The 20665-nt window shown below is 31.9% G+C and overlaps 2 protein-coding genes across 3 annotated transcripts; both read right to left on the minus strand.

Annotated features, from left to right (window-relative positions):
- Nucleotides 1–674: 674 nt before the first annotated feature.
- On the minus strand, nucleotides 675–1370 carry LOC146897022 (uncharacterized). Its single transcript, XM_085736375.1, has one exon. It carries the CDS (start codon nucleotides 1368–1370, stop codon nucleotides 675–677), a length of 696 nt encoding a protein of 231 aa, XP_085592501.1.
- A 6007-nt stretch (nucleotides 1371–7377) lies between these two features.
- Nucleotides 7378–14670, minus strand: LOC146897023 (ABC transporter C family member 8-like). 2 transcript variants are annotated; one of them, XM_085731281.1, is made up of 12 exons: nucleotides 14545–14670; nucleotides 12014–13980; nucleotides 11476–11796; nucleotides 11291–11377; nucleotides 10610–11212; nucleotides 10342–10506; nucleotides 9807–10101; nucleotides 9490–9704; nucleotides 8810–9115; nucleotides 8640–8703; nucleotides 8187–8426; nucleotides 7378–7649 (listed from the first exon to the last, which is right to left on the minus strand). In XM_085731281.1, exons 1-12 carry the CDS (start codon nucleotides 14567–14569, stop codon nucleotides 7540–7542), a joined length of 4398 nt encoding a protein of 1465 aa, XP_085587407.1. In that variant the 5' UTR covers nucleotides 14570–14670; the 3' UTR covers nucleotides 7378–7539. The 2 variants fall into 2 exon arrangements, with proteins under 2 accessions (XP_085587407.1, XP_085587406.1); XM_085731280.1 differs by lacking the exon at nucleotides 14545–14670 and having other exon boundaries at nucleotides 12014–14142.
- Nucleotides 14671–20665: the final 5995 nt, after the last annotated feature.

Genomic DNA, 20665 nt, shown 5'->3' on the forward strand with positions numbered 1-20665 from the left:
ATTGGAATCATAGTTGTTTTCTTTATAATTAACAATGTTTTATATATTTTTATTGAAAATGATTGGGATACCGGATATGAATAGATGCTAAGAAAATCTAAAATAGGATTTCATTACATTTATTAATTACCTGAACATGACTCGTGGGAGTAATAAACCGAGAGCCAGCGCATCACATGAACAGTTTATTGTTTGACTAAGGGCATCCCTTGCATTTCCGATAAGTAATTATTGATCGGACTATCTTTATTTTGATTAAGGATCCTCTTTATTTATAACAATAAAAGAAGAATTTTTTTTTTTGGAAGAAACAAAAATGAGATATATTAACAAACACTGAGTCGTTCCTTAACACAAGGTGTGCTAAAGAGACGATTCAAAAAGAACACAAAGTCAAATAGTTACAACCAAAAACCAAAGCACGACTAGCCGATACCCAAACAAGCTAACGGATCCGACCACCATCTCTGAGTACCGTACACAAAAATGGTGTTATGAGCCTTCAACCACCAATAAGAATGATACTTAATTTTTTCTAAAAGCTCAGACAGGGAGCTTTGAGAAGTATTAAATAACATGTTATTTCTATCAGTCTAGATTAACCAAACGCACAAAAGCCACAACAACTGGAGGAAAGATCGACAAGCCTTCATACCACCTAAGTAATGAGTAAACTAAAAGAAATGCTCATGAAGGGTTGGTTGATCCACGCCTGAAACACCCAACCAGGATCGGACCAACAGCCAAAAAGACGCATAATAGTCACACTGTAAAAAGAGATGAGATGCCGTCTCACCCTGGCCACAAGCAGCTGAACAGATGGCTGCCTCAACATAAAGAACGCCGCGATTCAATAAATTTGATTTTGTAGGCAACATGTCACGAAGAAGTCTCCAAGCTAGAATAGAAACTTTCAAAGGCACCTTTTTATGCCATATAAGGTTGTCCAGAGGCACCATCGTCGTTGTATCCCGAGAAGTTAGAAGCTGGTAGCCGGAGCGTACTGTATATCCTTCAACAATGGCAGGAAGCCAATGCCACTGATCTGAAATAGTAGGCTGCAAAACAACACTGTGAGGCATAGTGGCGACCGAGCACGACTTATTTAAGGATAACTCAAATAAACGGCTAAACCGCACACATAAAGGAGTCTCACCTAACCACCTATCATACCAAAAGAAAGTATTTACTCCATCCTCCACCTGACACGAAAACCCCTCTGCGAACCACCCTCCCCCAGCCTCCCCAATACCATCTCTAATCTTTACTATCTCCCTCCACCATGAAGAACCACTCCGGCCCCCAACCTCCAACCTCCCTGCCTCCACACCATACCTAGCAGCCAAAACTTTAAACCAAAAACCTTCCATGTTTACCAACATCCTCCAACACCACTTACCCAACAAAGACACATTAAACTCCCTCAACCGCCTAACCCCCAATCCGCCAAACTCCTTACGTAAACAAACAGTATTCCATCCAATCCAAGAGAAATGATAATTGAACAATTATTTTTTTTGACAACTTTAGTAACAATTTTCTCTTTCATACTCATATTAGGTTTTTACCTTTTCTCTCTATTACTTTGACTTTTGTGTCAATACCTCTTTCTTTTTAGTTGTCTCAAATGTTGTTATATAAATGATGGTTCATATAACACAACTATAATAAAAACAACGTGAATCACATGAGATCCACTCTAAGAATAAGAAATTAAAACAGCTGCAACAACTCCTTAAAAAATCGATGACCCTACTTAATAATAAAGACGAGGACCTAAATGATACACCCGACAAGAAAATCAATAATACTCCGTAGTATGACAAACAAGAGAAATGTGCAATAGTGGTATATATTAAATTAAGAGAAATTTGTCAGAAAAAAATGTTCATCAAGAGAAATTCCATGAACACATATTTCAACACATATTTTTCAACACATTTTCTTTCGTTGGTTAAAATTCATATGGATTCATCAAATTTATATGGGACTCGCATAAGTTGGTGGGACACATGTGAATTTTAACCAATCAAAAAAAGTGTGTTAAAATATGTGTTACTAGCATTCCTCTTAAATTAATGCAATAATAAAATTAAAAAATTAAAAAAAGACAATAATAGTTTAGGTCCTTGATAAATAATCTTACACCAAGACATATATTATTGAATTTCACAAGTGTTGATCCGAGTAACCAAACCTGCTGAGTCAGAAAAAGAAAAAAAAACAATAAACTCATATTAACAAATCAGTGTTCGAGGAATATGCCATTTTGATTAGTAGTACTCCCTCCGTCCCGGTTTAATTGACCTACTTTGGTTTTTCACACAGATTAAGAAAAGTGTATAAATAAAGGGGAAAGTGGAATATATTGTATTGAGAATGATAAAAGTAATATTATTTAGTGTTATATTGTATTGGGAATAGGGGTGGCAAAAATACCCATGCCCACGGGTACCCGTGGGTAAAATCCGTCACGGGCATGGGGCGGGTAGCTAAACGGGTATCCACGGGTATAATAAACGGGTATTTGACTACCCACTATAATATGGATACGGACACGGATTTGATTGTACCCATACCCACGGGTACCCATACCCGATTATCTTATCTTATCTTATTACTTAAAAGTTGTTACCTTATTGAAGAAAATTTTACCGTCCACCTAATATTCCTCATTAATAACCTATTTTAATTTTTTATTTTTTTAATTCATTTTATTAAGTTCATCGTTTCCACTTCATTTACATCATAAAACATATTCTATAGATTATGTAAGAATCGTGAATTTTTTATGGATTATGTATGATTTATGAAATTTTGATTGAATTATGTATGGATGTTTAAAAGTTGAAGTTTTTTGGTAATTAAAAAAGTTATTATTTGTACCAAAAAATAAATAAATTCAAAAATCCATGGATACCTCAATACCCACGGGTACCCACATAGTGGGTACCCACGAGGGTACGGGGCGGGCACGTGTATCATATTTATCCAACGAGGCGGGGACGGGTATCGTACTATCCGTACCCATGGGTACCCATTGACATTCCTAATTGGGAATGATGAAAGTTGTATTGAAAATTGAAATGAGTCAGTTATTTTGGGACACTTTTTTTTAGAAAATAAGTCAGTTATTCCGGGACGGAGGGAGTATTATTTATTGCAACTTACTATACGGCTTAAAATGAGTAGCTTTTTTAGGGAATTGTATCCAAATCAGAGGTGATTGCATCGCTGGTTAGATCAGTTTTGAGACAAAAAATTGTCCAATTCAAAATAAAAATTATACTCCCCACGGTCCTATTTACAAGAGAAAGTTGATTTTTTAGATACATTGAATAATGTATGTATCTAGTCAAGAACCTAAACCAAATACATAAATTATTTAATGTATCTAAAAAGTAAATTGTCTCTTGTAAATAGGATCGGAAGGAGTATACGGTTTGATTTAGTTTGAATGGTTATTTTAAGAGGTTAAAATGAAATATATTAAACCAAATCAATAAGCTCTTTCAACGTAAGATGTATCGAAAAAAACTTATTAAAATAGCAAAGTTACATCAATACCAAGTCCAAAACGAGAAGAGATAAAACCAACTAAATTACAACATATATATGCAAGGAATGGGGTTAAGCCTCCTAAGATGTTAATCAAAATCAAAAGTAACATATCTCGATTTCAACCACAAAAAAGATCGCAACTTAATATATTCACTTAATAATTGTAAGTGATCTTCCTTATGTTGGAACGTACGTCTATTTATCTCCTTTCAAATAATCCAAACTACCGAGAACCAAATGATGTTAAGAGCCAACCAAACCTTTCTCAAATGCCCCCAACCCTCAATACTGAACTAGATGATCATATAAATTGTCATGCGTTGTCGTTGAGAAACCTAACCAAGCTAAGACGAGGTAACCAAAGTCTGCCATAAAAATCCCAATTTAACAAACAAATGATCTCTGTCTTCCATCAAACCACAACCTGCTGAACACTCTTGATCATTCAAGTGAATGGTACGACGTCCTGCCAGATTATCCTTGATGGGATGCGGTTAAAAAGCAAGCACCAAATAAAAATATTAATTTTTAACGGGGTTTCTTTAAACCACATAACATGAGTGTTGTTCGGAATGATATTATCCTTCACTTCATTCAAATAACTATTAAAAAAAATCAATATACAAAATGCAAAATGTAATTTTCTTTTACTAATATTGATATTACATATACATGATAAAATGATTGATTTAATATAAAATATATACTATATATAAAGAAAATACATGTCTTTGGACTGACTTTTTTCCTTTTCAATTTTACCCTTCATTTAAAGTATTTTATTTACTATTTTATTCTATTTATAACAATAGAATACCCCGCTACAATAGGAAAAATATTATCTTCAAAATATATAAAGGAAATATGAGATTTTAGGTTGGAATTTTCATTATTCTATTTATACCCTTAAACAGATTTTCCTATAATAATATTGTATTGTTGGTGTCGTTGAAAAGGATAAGATTTTATATTATATTTGGAATATTGTTGTGTAATTGAAAATGATAAGCATGATTTTTTTTTTTACAAACATCTATACATATAATCTTAATCAAAATATAAATTTCATAAAAAAATTATTTAGAATTTACAAGCATTAGCGCAAGAAAAAGAACATATAGACGAACACGAAGTACCCGTCAACCGCTAGTATAATATAAAGTATGTTAAAAAATTAACCAAAAAAATATGCAACGGTGATATAGATTAAATTAATGCAATATATAACCCCATTCATAAAAAAAAAACATTTATTATAAAACCCTTAAAAAATCATGTATGACAAATGTTTATAAAAATTAAGTATATAATTAAGATTTCTTCTACTTACACCCCAAAAAAATTCGGTCACACCCAAATTTTATTAAAGTTTATTGATAATATCAACAAAACAAAAAAATTGAAGAAGCCAAAATAGAATTTATTAAAATCACAATGAATCATAACCAGCACAAAGAATGCTAGATTAGGAGTCGTAAAGTAGCAACATACAAAGGAAAACAAAAGTTGTATCAAAACCTTCACCCAACATACATAAAAAAACCCTCACCCAATATCACAAGTTGCCACAAAACAACTTCCACCACCTACATTCTGCTCGCACACAACCCCAAACAACAACGTCAAAAACCAACACAACAACCAACAACCTTTGTAAAACAACCGGTAACTATAACGATTGAAACAACAACAACCACCTTCGCCACAACAACAATCGATGACACCGTAACGAATCCACCTTTGCAACAACAACAACAACTAGTGCAACAATAACGAATCCACCTTTGATAATATCAAAATTACCCCTGTGCATCTAATTTTTTAAAATCTTTTTCATCTTCCCTCTCACAAACTTTGTGGAAGTGTGACCAATCTCAATGAAATTTTACTTCTTCAATGATCATTTTATAAGCTTTCATGCTTTTTATTCAATTTATTTTTCTCGCTGTGTTTGGAAATTGTTCTTCCTCTCTCTTTGATTTTATATTTTTTCTTCTGTTTAAGAAGCAAAGTTTAAATTTAGTTTACATGACTTACGTAATATTTTTGTTCTTAACACATGTTTCATATGTTTCAAAGAGAAAGTTTTGTGGGGTGATAACAATATAATATGTGGTGATAAGTTTTGTGAGGTGACAAGAGTTATACACACTAAAAAGTAGAAGAATAAAAAATTTAAATGTATGTATTCTTAAATAATCAAATGATGTGTATTTTTTAGAGGTGTTTATGGATATCAACCTGCAAACCCGGTCATCCAAAGCAACGCAATTCACATTTTAACTCAACTTAAATTATTTATTGATTGAGTTGGTAATTTGTTTCAGTTTTAGTTTAAAAATATGGATCTGACATTCAACTAAAATCAAAGACGGTTGATTGATTTCAATATTTAATTTGATCTGATCCAACCTGGGAACACCCTAACTAGTGTGTTCAAATAATTTTTATTTGGGTTGCCACCATCAAACTATATCTCATATTTAAAAAACAATTTGTATTAATTATTGCCAACTTATTGGAGTGGTAGGCCAACGTATCCCCATCACCAAAATTTGGATAATAATTCACAACATACAGTTATGAAGGTAAAGTGCATTTAACACTTTCATATGAATTTTATCTCTGTTTCTTGCTATGAGTTTCTTTAGGTGTATTTGGTTGTGAAAAAAATGAGAAGAGAAAAATATGCTAGAAAAGAGTGTGAGAAGAGAGGAGAAGGTGACAATTAAAGTAGATTTGGTATAATAAAAGATGTGTGTGATTGTGTGTTTATTTTTTAAAGGTCAGACATACCTTTGAAATAAAAACTTAAAAAAAAATCAATATATAATTGTGTGATATAATTTAATTATATAATTACTCTTTTTTATGTTAAAATAATAAACAAAATTACTCATTGATTTTTTTTTCTCTTTTTTTAACGTAGTTGGCGTTATTTTAATTTCTCTGAATTGTTTTTTCTTCCTTGTTAACCTAGTCGATGTTATGTTAATTTATCGTCTTGTTACGATGTTCGTTCAGTTTAAATTGAAAGATTATCTTCGATCCACTGCAGATTAGATCAATGACTTTAGCATCTTCAATGTTAAAGATATAAAGACACGAGTACTCCAAACACCTTAATTTTGTCAATATTTGTAGGCGTTTTACTATTGTAAGTTATAAATTTGGTGTTTTGAGTTTGTTCGCACATTTATTTCTTTTACCATTAGCAATTTTGATTTGTGTTGTTCTATCTATATATTATATTAATTTGAAAAAATGAATATTGTTATTTTAATAAAAAAATAAAAAATAAGCAAAATTACACTAAAACATTTGATTTTTTTTTTAACATGCCAAAATGAGATATAACATTAACAAATGTATTTCATCTCGCAGAAGGCATGCAAAGAGAAACACCTAAAATAATTGATTTGTGTTGTTCTATCTATATATTATATTAATTTGAATAAATGAATATTGTTATTTTAATAAAAAAATAAAAAATAAGCAAAATTACACTAAAACATTTGATTTTTTTTTAACATGCCAAAATGAGATATAACATTAACAAATGTATTTCATCTCGCAGAAGGCATGCAAAGAGAAACACCTAAAATAATTACAAAGTCAAGTTACCGGTGTCAATATATGGAACACCGCAAAGAAGAAAACAGTAATAATAACGACATTACATCAAAATACCCATACATAGTAAAGGATGTCGCCACCACTTATTGGTTTCTTGATTTAAATAAATCTAACCTATTCCCCCAACCTGACAAAGTTCTGCTAGTATAAAATAATGACTATAATAAAAGATGATTGCTATTTTAAAAAGTGAGTATTTTATTTATTTGTTTACTTTATATATGTCATTTTCAATAAGGAAAAAAATATATAGAGAGCCATGATGATTGCAGATGGTGTGATTGTAATAAAACAATAAAATATAAACTAGAGAGAATATTTAGAAAGAGTTGTGATTATTTTTTATAAGGAGTTTCCCCTGCAACTGGACCAGTATTCAGCTACAAGCTTGGAGAATGAAGAAGAATTGTCCTCCATCAGTTTTGAAGGTTCATCATATTCAACCAATTTTCCTACAATCGCAATGTATATACATGAATCAATCAAACAATTTTTATTGTCAAATTGTATCAACAAGCTAGCCTCTCCTTGATGCAAGCAAAATTTCAAGCATATAAAAATAATATTATTTAGATTTAAATTAAATATATTTTTAGTCTATATATAGAATGCAAAATTTATTACAGCAATTTTGGCCATATAAAAAATGTGTAGGCTTTCAATCCCTAAATTGTTCTTTTTTAGGCCTAAAAAAGTATATAAATTATAAACACTAAAATCAACATATTTCTAATTTTTCTTTTAAAAAAATATTTTAAATTTGATAGAAATCAAAAGCATATATATGTAACTAAATGTTTCTAGCACTCTAGTTTTTGGCCACTTTTCTCTATTTTTACTAACATTGTTTGAATGTGAGTTTATCATGATTATTACTTAGCACTTCCAATTTTTTGGTATTTAAAAATAAAGTTCTAATAATAAAATAAAATAAAAATCATCCTTATAAGTTAGTACTATTATTGTGCATAAAAGAAAAAACAGTTTACCATAAGAAAGAACCATGACCATATTACTGTCAATAACAGTTGGAACTCTGTGAGCCACAGTTATAACTGTGCATTCTGCAAATTCTTGTCTAATTACTCTTTGTAGAATAGCATCTGTGGCAGAATCAATAGAGGCAGTAGCTTCATCCAAAACTAGAATTTTATTTCTTTTAAGAAGGACTCTTCCAAGGCAAAACAGTTGTCTTTGGCCCATGCTCCAATTTTCCCCTTCATTACTCACTGTTGATATTAACCAAAATTTGCACATGATTTTTAGTATATGAATTAACAGTAACAAAATAATTCATAAATAAACATATAAGTATTTACATAAGAATGTTTCAAATAGTTTTCTTCTTCTGGCCATTGACCATTGTCAAAAGTTAATCATGTCAATTATTATTATTAACAATAAACTAAGTGAATATTAGCAAATAAATGAAACTATATAACCTGATGAGTCCAAAAGATGTGGTAGTCCAGATAAAACCTCCTTGAGTTGACACATCTCTAAAACCTATACACAAATGAAAACCATTAATTTATTATGTTACTAATAATTTAAGGACTAAATAAATTAATCTAAAAGGATCAATATGATCAAGGATTTTCAATTATCAAACCTTCCATATCTCATCATCTGAGAATTGGTCTAGTGGATCCAAGTTGGTTCTAACACTACCCTTGAAAAGAATTGGTTCTTGAGGGATAATGCTTAGCTTCATTCTTAATTCTTTAAGACCAATTGAGCATATGTTAAGTCCATCTATAAGTATTTCACCACTTGTAGGCTCCACCAAACGAAACAATGCACTTAAAAGTGTTGTTTTCCCACTCCCAGTTCTTCCCACAACTCCTACTCTAGTTCCTTCTTTGAAAGTACATGTGATTCCATTTAGTACTAATGGAGCATTTGGACGGTATCTAATCTGAAAAATAACAATATGCATTGGTTCATCAAACTCTCCAAAAGTAGGAAGAATAATAAATAATCATTTTGGTTCGTGAATGCTGATGCACGGTCACTATAGTCCTTGAATATATCAAAATTATAAAAATATTTTACGTGAGTTTTTCGTTAGTAATATTTTGAATCAAACTAACTAACAGAAGACACATTTGACCAAACTAACTAACAAAAGACACGTCTACAAACCAAACTTGTTAATGAAAGACACATTCAGATACGTTTTTGTAACTTTGATTGATTCAGGGACTATTGTGATAGTGTCTTACACATTTAAGAACCAAAATTGTTGTTTACTTTAGTAAGAATGAAGTGACAAGCTCAGGAATTGTTTACCATCAAATCATGGAACTCAATCCTTCCCTTAGAAGGCCATGAAGATGGTGGCCTTCTATCCTCCAATAATTTTGGAGGCTCTTGTGGTATCTGCATGAATTGCTTGATTCTTTCCACAGAGATTATGAAGTTTGATATGCTACAAGACCATGTAGTATAATACATCTGAGATCTTGTTAATGACAAAGCATAAGAGAGTGAAAGTCCCACAAGGCCTAAATGCAGCAGTAAAAACAAATTGTAAACATGTTAAGATTCTATAAAACCTGCCATAAATCCACATATTGTTGAATGATATATCATGATTTTAGTGTTACCTGGAATAATTGATCCCATGGGAAGAAACACAAATAGACAAGCTGCTGTAAAAAGGATAAAATTTTGAAGTATATCCATTCTTGATTGTAACCACTCCAAAGCAGCATTGGTATGCAAGAATAGTGCAGCATCTGTGTCAACTAGATGTTGGAAGTTTTTGAAGAATCTGTCCACCATCTTGAAGGCTCTTACTGTGACCACTCCTGCTGATGTCTCGGTCGTATAACTCACAACTGGTGCTTTTGTTGTTCCATTAATTCTTACTAGCTCCCTTGCAGAGGCTTGATAGTATTCCTTTTAAACAAGAAATAAGGAACGGATGAATTGTTAATTATTGTCATATAAACTGATATTATTTTATATATAACCATGTTATAGATATATACGAAGTATCCACCGCCGTTTAACAGTGGCTAATCTTCGTCTGGAACCTGTTGGACAAAAATGGTGGATTATCACCTCCCAACTAAGTTTTCTCTATACGCAATAGTCATGATCGAACTCTTGACCACTTAGACTAGAAATTGCACTAACCTTTATGTAGTATCCTGTAACTGCAGCTAGAATGGAAACTATAAGCACTTGCCATGTGACCGAACTCATGATCAAGATTCCTGTTATAAGAAGAACTGCACTTTGTGCTACATACACTGTTGCAAAAGGCAGATCAAAATCCAAAGTATTGAAATCTGACGACGCCTGTAATTATACCATAAAATTTGAAATTTTAGTGTTTGAAATTCGTATACAATTTGAGTTCCCTAGTCTAATCTAGCAGACATATATGAACAATACAACTTACTCTAGTCAAAATTCTTCCAACAGGTGTTGAATCAAAGAATGACATGGGAGCATTGAAAATGGAAGAAGTGAAACCTGAGAAAAATTCTTTAGAAGCCTTTAGTCCAAGATGAGCTACCAATAAAGACCTCGAGTAAGCAAAAATAGCACTAACAATTGACATTGCAGTGTAAACTCCAACCATCCAGCCTTTAGTGATGCTTGGAAATTCACTTGATAAAGCAATCCAATAAGATGCACCAGCTGAAAAAGCAGCAAAACCTAACAATGCTATTAAGCTTAAAACCTGAAGAAGCATTCCCTTGGAGATTATAATGTAATCCAAGTACAGTTCCCATCCAGAACTTCCAATTTCTATATATTCTTCTTGTGTAAGTTGTTGCCCTCCAATACTTGTCTCGCATATTTCGTCATTGTTATTTTTCTTAGTAGCAGAATCACTAACTCTTCCTATTTCTTGACTTTTTCCTTTGTTTTGACTACTTGTAGTACCTATTACAGACATTGCATCTTTATGAGCATTCATAAGTTGTTCAAAGGTAGTTCCAGATGTTAATAATTCCTCATGGCTTCCTGCTTGAGTAATAATTCCACCCTCCATAACCTATAAAAATCAAAGTTATACGATTTCTTATTTATTTAAATAAAAAAAATGCTATTTACTTCAGAAAAAGTATGTTACCAGAATTTTATCAACTTCTGTCAGAAACTCTACTTGATGTGTCACTAGGATGACTGTTTTCTCTTTGAGAGCACTCATGACACAATCCTGAAATCCAAATTTTAAGTTAAAATTATATAGAATGCAGCAAAAAGAAAATTGTTCATTTTACGGAAACATCAAGTCTTTCAAGTTATTGTTCTTACATGAAATAGAATTGCAGCAGTATGTGCATCTACTGCACTAAAAGGGTCATCAAGAAGATATACATCAGCATCATTGTAGACTGCTCTAGCTAGTTGAATTCTTTGCTTTTGCCCTCCACTCAAGTTAAGTCCTCTCTGGCCTATTTCTGTAAGATCACCATGGCTAAAACCATCTATATCCTTGTCCAAAGCACATGCTTTTATTGCATTCTCATAACTGTTCCTTTCCATTGATTTTCCAAAGAGTATGTTATCACGAATTGTTCCACTTTGTATCCATGATGTTTGAGAAACATAGGCTACCTCACCATGCAAATTAAGCTGCATTCAGCCACATTATAATTAAGATAACAACAATGTTGATACATAGAATTAATCAAATAAAAGTACTGCATCAAGACATTATTCTCTCTCGTTCGTTTTTAGTTGTCGTTTTAAGTTTATTTACATGTATAAACAAATAAATGTAACACAACTTTTATACAAAATCGACGGTTAAAAAGGAATGGAGAGAGTGATTGTTTTGGTTCATACTCACAGTTCCACAAACTTTAGGCATTTCTCCAAGGATAGCATGAAGCAAAGAAGACTTGCCAGCCCCAACTGGTCCGCAAACTGCAACTTTTTCACCATGTTTGATGCCAAAATTAATTTGTCTCAAAGTAGGTGTAACTGATCCCTCATCCCAACTGAAATCAGCTTCCTCTATCTCAATGCATTTACCTGATTTTGAAACATAAATGCTCTTCTTTTGGTAGGAAGTATTTATCTCATCATCAAACAGAAAAGTGTTAAGCCTATCAAATGAGACTTTAACTTGAATAATAACAGAAACAGCCTCAGGTATAAACCTCACAGGTTCTGCCACACTTCTCAATATAGCAAGAACAGTGAAGATAGTTGCAGCATTTAATGGAGCAGTACCAAAGAGGGAGCATGCTATTAAAACAACAGCACCAATAATTGATGGAGAAACATATAGAAAAGATCCTAAAGCCTTAGTGAACTGTGTCTGAGCCAACCATTTGAACTCAACACTGCGAATCGACTCTATCATGTTCATAAACTTATCCTCCCAACCTTGTAGTTTAATAACTTTGATATTGTTAAGAATCTCTGAAGTTAACCTGAGTCTTTGATCCTGTGAAATCAACACTTGTGACTTGCAACTTTTTATCTTCTTTGCATATGGAACATTGAAAAAGACACCAAATATGACAAGAAGAATCAAACCAGGAATTGCACTAAGACCAACAATCCAAAAAAGTACACAAATAGATAACAAAAGTTGCAACACAAAACTCCATCCTGAATGAAACCAGTACAAAAACTCTCCCATTCTGTATGCATCAACAGCTATGAAATTCACGATTTCACCATTCGAGTGTCTTTTCCTTCCGAAACTCGAAAGGTTCAATAGCTTTTCATACACTGCAACCATTAAAGAGGATCTCATTCTCATTCCTGCCCTCCTTGATTCAAAGTACCATTGCCTTTCAGTTACTGACTCAACTAATTTGACTAACACAAGGCACCCTAATAAAGTAAGACCTTCATAAAAATACTCTTCTTCGTCGCATTCGCAGCTCGCATGGTTTACAAAAGCATATACGAATAAAGGAGAAACAGCTGCACAGATAGTCCTAACTAATGTACATATTGCTATATAAATATTCTCTTTCAAAAACGCTCTTGACATTGCCAAAACAAGAAAATTCTTTGGAATGTTACTGCTACTTCTCCTTAACAAGGAATCCCTTGTGCTAACAAACTTTTGGTAACAATTGTTAGCTTTGTCTTCATTAGGCAAAGAAGGAATGTCTGTAAGAACTAATGGTTTTGTATAACCTAAAGACAGTAGAGGATTAAGCCAAGAAAATGTTAATTTGTTTAAGAAATTGGAATGGCTTAATCCTGGTTGCTGTTGGACTATTGGTTCGTTTTCAGTTTCATATAACAATGGTTCTTCAAATATTGTGCTCTTTTGTGAATGTTTTAAAGTGAAGTAACTATAGTTTCTGAAAGCACAATAAAGAAGAAGGAAACTTACAAGCCAAGGAATCAAATCAAACACAGGAATACTATGAACTGTCATAAGAACTTGAATGTTCAATATGGAAAGTAATACACAAAAACTGATCCACCAAACAGAATTTAGACACAAGATCCATTTACTCTTTTGAATAAGTAATGAAACAGCAAAAGAGGTCCAAATTAGTCCTCTAATTACCCAGCTTAGGTTATCTACTTTTCCATCTTGATCTATGAAATTGTACAAAACATTGCCTAGATACATGATGCAAGTAAGGAAACAACAGATTGATGCAACCACCATAACGCGATCCTTTCGATTGTTGTCGGGTGAATGTTGTTTTCTAATTAAACTAATCAGCATAAATAGGTAGAAAACACAGGAGAAGATAATGTTCACTCCATCTATTATGCATCTTTGAACACAAAAAGAAGACAAGTTTATTTCTCCTCCACAAATCCATGAAAGTGCACCTGTATCAAAATCACAAATTTTCATGAAATATATTGATTTAAAAACAACTTCTAGCATAGAAAAGAAGCCCGTTCAAAAGTGTAGAGAAATAATAAACGCAAACAATAAACACACAATGTTTGGTAACGTAGTTCGGCCAATTTTGCCTACTTCTCTGACTACAAAGCAGCTGCAGTTCCTTTGTATTATCGGTGAAAAATTAGAGTTATAGTGTACAACTTGTATTTAATAGTAAGCCATACTCAACAATAACTATAGGCCATACTCAACAACTTCAAAATCAATAACTATGAGCCATACTCAACAACTTCAAAATCAATAACTATGAGCCATACTCAACAACTTCAAATATATGTTTATAGAAATTGATCCATGATGAATGGTAAAAAAAAAAAGTCAACCTGAAAGCTATATTAGCAAGAAATCCTTCATTTGTTGCATTATATTTATATTGTTGTGACATATTTTTCATGCCATAAAAATGAAATAGGATCAAGTACCATGCTCATGCATAAGATAAATGTTATAATCTATCTAGTATATTATAAAATAAACAAGTATACCTTGTGAGCTCAAAGAGTATGCCATTGCTTGGAAATAAGCTGCAATGATTCATTTTTGGTGTATAGAAGGTTATTTATGTTATGTAAGCGCGGGCCCTATGGATCATTAACAGCTTTGATGATATATGCAGGGGACTTTATGTCTTATATTTGACTCAATCAAATTATATTGATTTGAGTTGGGTCAAAATCTTCATTCTTTACGTCAAACCCGAATAAACAACTCAAATCAATTATAGTACTAAGTGGGTCAAAGACAATCATGTTATTTTTCATAAAAAGAATCTTTAATTATAGTACTAAGTGGGTCGATTTAGGTTTGATCATCAGTTTAAAAAAAAAATCTCCAAAAAATATAATTAAATAACATTATTTTTCATGAAAATTTAAATTCTTTAGGTAAATTCTATAATTAAATATGTAGATGGTCTCGGAAAATATTATGTGTTAGTCCTTAGTGTATTTTTTTTTAGTCTTTGTAAATATAGAATTTGTTTTTATTCTTGCTGTTTTGTTTTAGTCGCCATAAAATCTACTCATATTGAAATTGGTCTCTATAATATTTATTTTAGACCTTATTTTGTTGGTTGTCATTGGTATTTGCTCCGTGTATTATTTTGTTGGTTTTGAACAAGTGGTAGAATTCGCAACAAGTGGTGTCCACTATGGGGCAACAGAACACATTTTTCAAGTGATCACCATGGTTACTAAATTTGACATCGATAAAGTTTTCAGAGACAACATTGTCCGGGTTGTGAAAAGTGAATATGGAAGCAATTTTGATTAAACGAAAACGTGTGGAAGCTTTGAAAGGTGACGCGTTGATTCCGATCAACCTCACACAATCATGGAAGACTCAAATAATGAAAGTGTTTTACAATCCTAGATCCTCACCACAGAGCCCTCAATCCAAAACCTCTATTGAATTTCATCTTTGATGGTGTTGACTCTCAACCAAGAATCTCATAAAAAAACACTCAACACAAGTGTCATGGACTTATCTTTGTGTTTCTCCCGTTGCGTCTTATTTTTGTCTTCCAGACGCCAACCATTAGGGTTATATTTTCCCATAATCCCTTTTTTGGTACTATGAGATTCTTAATCATAGAACCTCACCCAATAGCTCTCAACACTAAAACCCTAGTTTTTTGGTGTTGCATCTATATCTAAGGTTCTACTTTGTGAGTTGTCACAAATGTTTTCATCATAAAACAACTAGTTCAGGCAGTGGATTGATAAATTACAAAAGTTGAAAATACGTTAGCGAAGCAATAGTTAATTGAATATATTAGTAAACACTCAGACTCGGTCCGGCAATATTTCAGAATGGGGTACCTTACATTACGTGCATGGTTAATAAATTTGCACGCTTTCCTCGTGTAGAGTGTAGACAACTCACACCAAACGTTGGTACCTTTACTAACTAAAAAAATGATTAGAATCATTTTATGACAATATTTTGACAATTCTTTTTCATATTCATGTTGTATTCTTATTATCTCTCTATTCTTAATGGCATGTCCTTTTTCCTCGTGCAAATAAAACTTTTAGACAATTTTGTCTTACCTTCTCTTAAAAAAAATTACTTTGGTTTATGACTTTTCTAATACTCCATTTGTCTCATTTTAATTGTCACTTTAACATTTTTTTTCTGTTTCAAAGTAATTATAACTTTAAAATACCAATACATAATTTTTTTATTAATATATTTTTATTTATTGAATTTCATCCAACTTAACTATTCCATTAACTACAATTAATAAGGTATATTAGTAAATGATATTAATTTTATCATTAAAATTAACACAACTAATCATTTCCTTAAAAGTCATGCACAACCTTAACAGGCTATTCTTTCAAAAAAAAAAAAAAAAACCTTAAAACGACTATTAAAATGAGAAGTGCCATTTTTTCTTGAGAAAATTGTAATATAATTTACTTGTACAGAAACCAAGGGATGAAGATGGTAGAAATACTTTGGAGCTCCTACTAGACTCAAAAATCATAATTACGGTCGATTACAAAAATACTAAGATATCTTATTTAAACACAATAAAAAATTTGCTCCAAAAAACATATTCAAAAATCATACTATTATATATATGATGACTTAAAATCAATGGAGCGAAACGAAATGGAATGGAATGAGACGGAATGGAATGAAATAGAATGAAACAAAGATTCATACTATTGTTTGGATAATTTATGATGAAATAGAACAAATTTTCTACATCGTTGTTTGAAAAATGGACGAAACGGAATGAGTTATATATTTTTTATTACATTTTTACCCTTTATTTTAAAAAAAAATTAATATGTTAAATTCTCTATTGAATTCAATCAACAAGATTCAGTTAATTTTCTTAGCAGATTGGCCAAAGTTTTAATTTTGGCATCATTTGAAAGACATGGTTGTTTTCAAATAACATGAATTCAATATACATGTCCAATTTTTGCAATGTGCACTATTCACTTGACTTACTTTGACCATACTTTTTTACTAATATATAAATACAAACATTGTTTGATTTGTCTCGACAAATATTTTCAAAATATTAAATTTTTATAATTTTTTACTTTAGGTAATTAAAGATATTAACGGTCAAAATTGTGCATTGACATATGTGAAGTGGTTGACTTGGACATGTATTTTGAAACGGAAGGAGTACCTTTATAGCATTTGTTCACAAACTCGATACATGTTCATAGTAACTATAAATGAAAGTCAACCATTACAAAACTACGACACACAATATTATTGTTTCATCGACATAGAAATCAATCTCCAAAAATACAAATACAAATACAAATACACATCACCTAAACCACTACAACAAAACACTACAGTTTACAAGACTACTTGACCTTGGAAGCTCCAAAACACAACAGCTAAGGATAAAAATAGTGGCAACATGCAACAATACTCCTACAAAAACTAAAGCACGAGAAAAAAGCCATAGCCTAAATTGTACGAAGGAAGGAAGGAACCTAAGTTGAAGAGGGAATAAGAAACGATTATTGAAGAGGGAATAAGAAACGATTGTGAAATAGAAAAACAAGGACAAAATTGTAATTATTTTATTATTTTATTTCATTCCATTGCATACACCTGGAATTGGGAGGAATGAAAAATTGGATAAATTAGTGGTATTAGATGGAATAGGTTCCATCACACTCCATTTCATTCCATTCATTTTTTTAAAAACCATACATTGGAGTCTGCCTCAATCGCACTTCATTCCATTCCATTCCATCACTTACCATCAATCCAAACATAGCCTAAATGCTAGAGTACTACTATTCAACTATGCTTTTCAAAATTTAAGTTGAAAGTCACATCCCTAAACACAAGTTATTGGATTAAGTATGTCAAATGTCGCCGTAAATATCAATAGTTTTGGTTATTGTCATATAATATATTTTTTTCTTCACTCCCTTCAAATATATTACTATTTGTTTTTGTCCTTGAGGTTTTGTTTCAATTCATGCAAAATTTATTTATATTAGAACTGGGTCTTGTAATTTGTAGAATATTTCAATTTAACCTTTCAAAATACTGTCTAGGATCGGTTTTAATACGAACAAATTTTGTAAAGACTAAAATAAAACAATAAAAATCAAAACAAAACAAAAAAAATCATATATATGTGGATTAAAACAAATAAAAAAAGTTTTTTTTGCAATGACTAAAATAAGAAAAGCTACGAGTAAAAGAAAACGAAGCGGGCCCTAATTTTTTTAGTGAAAGAAACTCCACATTCTTTCTAAGTTATCCTTTTCTTTCACTCATTAAGGAGATGTGGTTTTAGGTTATTTTTTGACTTAGGATCACCTCTCTGCATCTTTATTTCTCCTTTCTTTCAATCTAAATAAATGATTTCAAAAAAGAAAGTGTTTTCCACATATATCAAGTGTTTTCTTCTGTTTTTTCAAGATTTTGTCATTCGAGTGCGGCGTTGTGTTATTCGTTGTCTTGTGCGGCGTTGTTTGATTCTGCGTCTTGTTTCAGCGTTCATTGGATTCCTATTGAAAAATTAGCTTAAGTCAGTAATATATTCAATCAATGATTTGGGTGTCATCGCTGCAGATCTATAAGCCTGATGATTTAGATTTTTATCATATTATTTGTAGGCATTTTGTTGTTGTATGCTATTAACTTGGGTGTTGTGAGTTTGCTTGCAGATTCACCCTTTACGTTTTTAACGATGTTGATCATGTTATTGTATCTGATGTATTCTATCAATTTGAATGAATGAACATCGTTTTGCTTTTGTCAAATAAAAACTACTAAAAGTCAATGTAAATCTAAGCTATTTTACATTTTTCTTGTGGATGTTTGTTTTCATATATGATGCCAGAGCCACATAATTCATTGGGGGTCATGGGAGTAATGGGATGGACACCCCCAATTTGTTTATGTTCTAATACTAAATCTAAAAGAAAGTTAAATCTTTAAAAAACTTCAACGAACAGTCTCCGCAAGCATAGCTCAGTTGGTAGGGACATGAATTATTATATGCAGGGGTCGGGGTTTGAACCTCGGACACCCCCCAAATAAATATAATAATATTTTATTTTGTGTGATTTTTCAATTTTTTAGATTGATTTACAGTTTCAATTTAGATTAGTTTGGATATAAACACCTGGTAAAAAATAAAAAAAAAATTAGGCGAAATAGTCTGAATGTTTATATGCAAATGTTGTTAAGTGATTGAAAGTTGACGACGAATTTATACCACCACATGGGTCATAAACTTTTTTTGAAGAAGAAATGGGTCATAAACTTTGAAAACTGTTGTTCACACAATTGTTAAGGGTGAAACACACATATAAAAGATGAAAATACCCCTCCACAGTTAACTGCCGTCGGTTTCACTATTCCTCGGCAGTTAACTGCCGAGGAAAGCAATTTTGCAGACAGTGGGTTCTGCATAATCGAACCAAGCCAATTTCGGCCATTGTTTACCTTTAATTCAACCAGAGCATTTCCAAAGGCAATTCTAGTCGTACAACATTTATACTCACTCACAAACAAGAAAAATACATCATCTTTTACATTTGTCCATAATTAAATCAAACCGACATTTTGTAAAAATTACACGAATGTTTGAAATTCATCAAAAAGTTAAAAAGTGTCCATAATAAAACAACACATTACATATCGTTAAATTAAATCATTACTGACATTCTACGCAGTTGCAGATAGAACGAACATACATATATAATATATTAGAGGAGTGCTACGGACACTCTCTTTTCAACACTCTCTCTAACATTCACTCTCTTATTGGGTGAAATTCATGTGGGTACCACGCATTGGAAATGATCCCACATAAAATGGTGAGATCCACATGAGTTTCACCCAATAGGAGAGTGAGTGTTAGAGAGAGTACTAGAAAGAGAGTGTTCCTAGCATTTCTCAATATATTATCTTCCACCATATTCCGAAACATAAATCTGACGTCGCTATAGTCCCGAATAAGCCAAGGCACATAGGTCGCCGTTTTGAACATGTCTTCATCTTTATGTTTATCAACTCCTAGGTGGTCAATGCAAGGCATCTGAGCAAATAAGTGACGTGTATATTGAGTTTCACCAAGATGCTCAAAATAAGTGTTAACTTGTGCCTTCAAATCATCAAGAGAGTCGGTCGGCGTTATCATAACCTTAATTGTCTTTTTAAAAGCGGAGTACCTAACATGGCCTTCAATTTTTGCAACCTCAGACATGTTTCACTTCACAAAAGCTTTATGAAATAAAATCATACATTAGAATGAAATTAAATAAAATGTAATAACGAATAAATCAAATGTGTAAACATTAATAACGAATAAATAAGTATCGCACTAGTTTCACCACATAAAAGTCATATTATCATATATTTATATAAATTACATAATGTTAGTTATATATTGGCCACAAAAAATTGGCGTTACAACTTCGACCCCAAAATATACGTCGGTGTAATTTCTACCAAAAAAAAGGACTAACATCGACAAAAAATCCCTCATTAATCACCAAGTGATTGGGGAAGATCAAGTGAAATAGAATTTTCTTCATCTTCCGCAATTATTTCAAATTGTTGCTTTGCTTTTTCGGAGTGTCCAACAAAATAGGTTCC

Source organism: Medicago sativa, chromosome 8 (genome assembly GCF_051527215.1).
Source record: "Medicago sativa cultivar Bolivia chromosome 8, Bolivia_mono, whole genome shotgun sequence".
Classification (NCBI taxonomy): domain Eukaryota; kingdom Viridiplantae; phylum Streptophyta; class Magnoliopsida; order Fabales; family Fabaceae; genus Medicago; species Medicago sativa.

What these genes read in the sequence shown, in the direction of transcription:
- LOC146897022 (XM_085736375.1), bottom strand. Translation starts at nt 1,370, where the DNA reads ATGGAAGGTTTTTGGTTTAAAGTTTTGGCTGCTAGGTATGGTGTGGAG.
- LOC146897023 (XM_085731280.1), bottom strand. Translation starts at nt 14,038, where the DNA reads ATGCTAGAAGTTGTTTTTAAATCAATATATTTCATGAAAATTTGTGAT. An exon ending in CTGCTGCAATTCTATTTCAT is followed by an intron (nt 11,378 to 11,475) that starts GTAAGAACAATA and finishes TTTGGATTTCAG; the next exon opens with GATTGTGTCATGAGTGCTCT. An exon ending in TTGAGTTCCATGATTTGATG is followed by an intron (nt 9,116 to 9,489) that starts GTAAACAATTCC and finishes GTTATTTTTCAG; the next exon opens with ATTAGATACCGTCCAAATGC.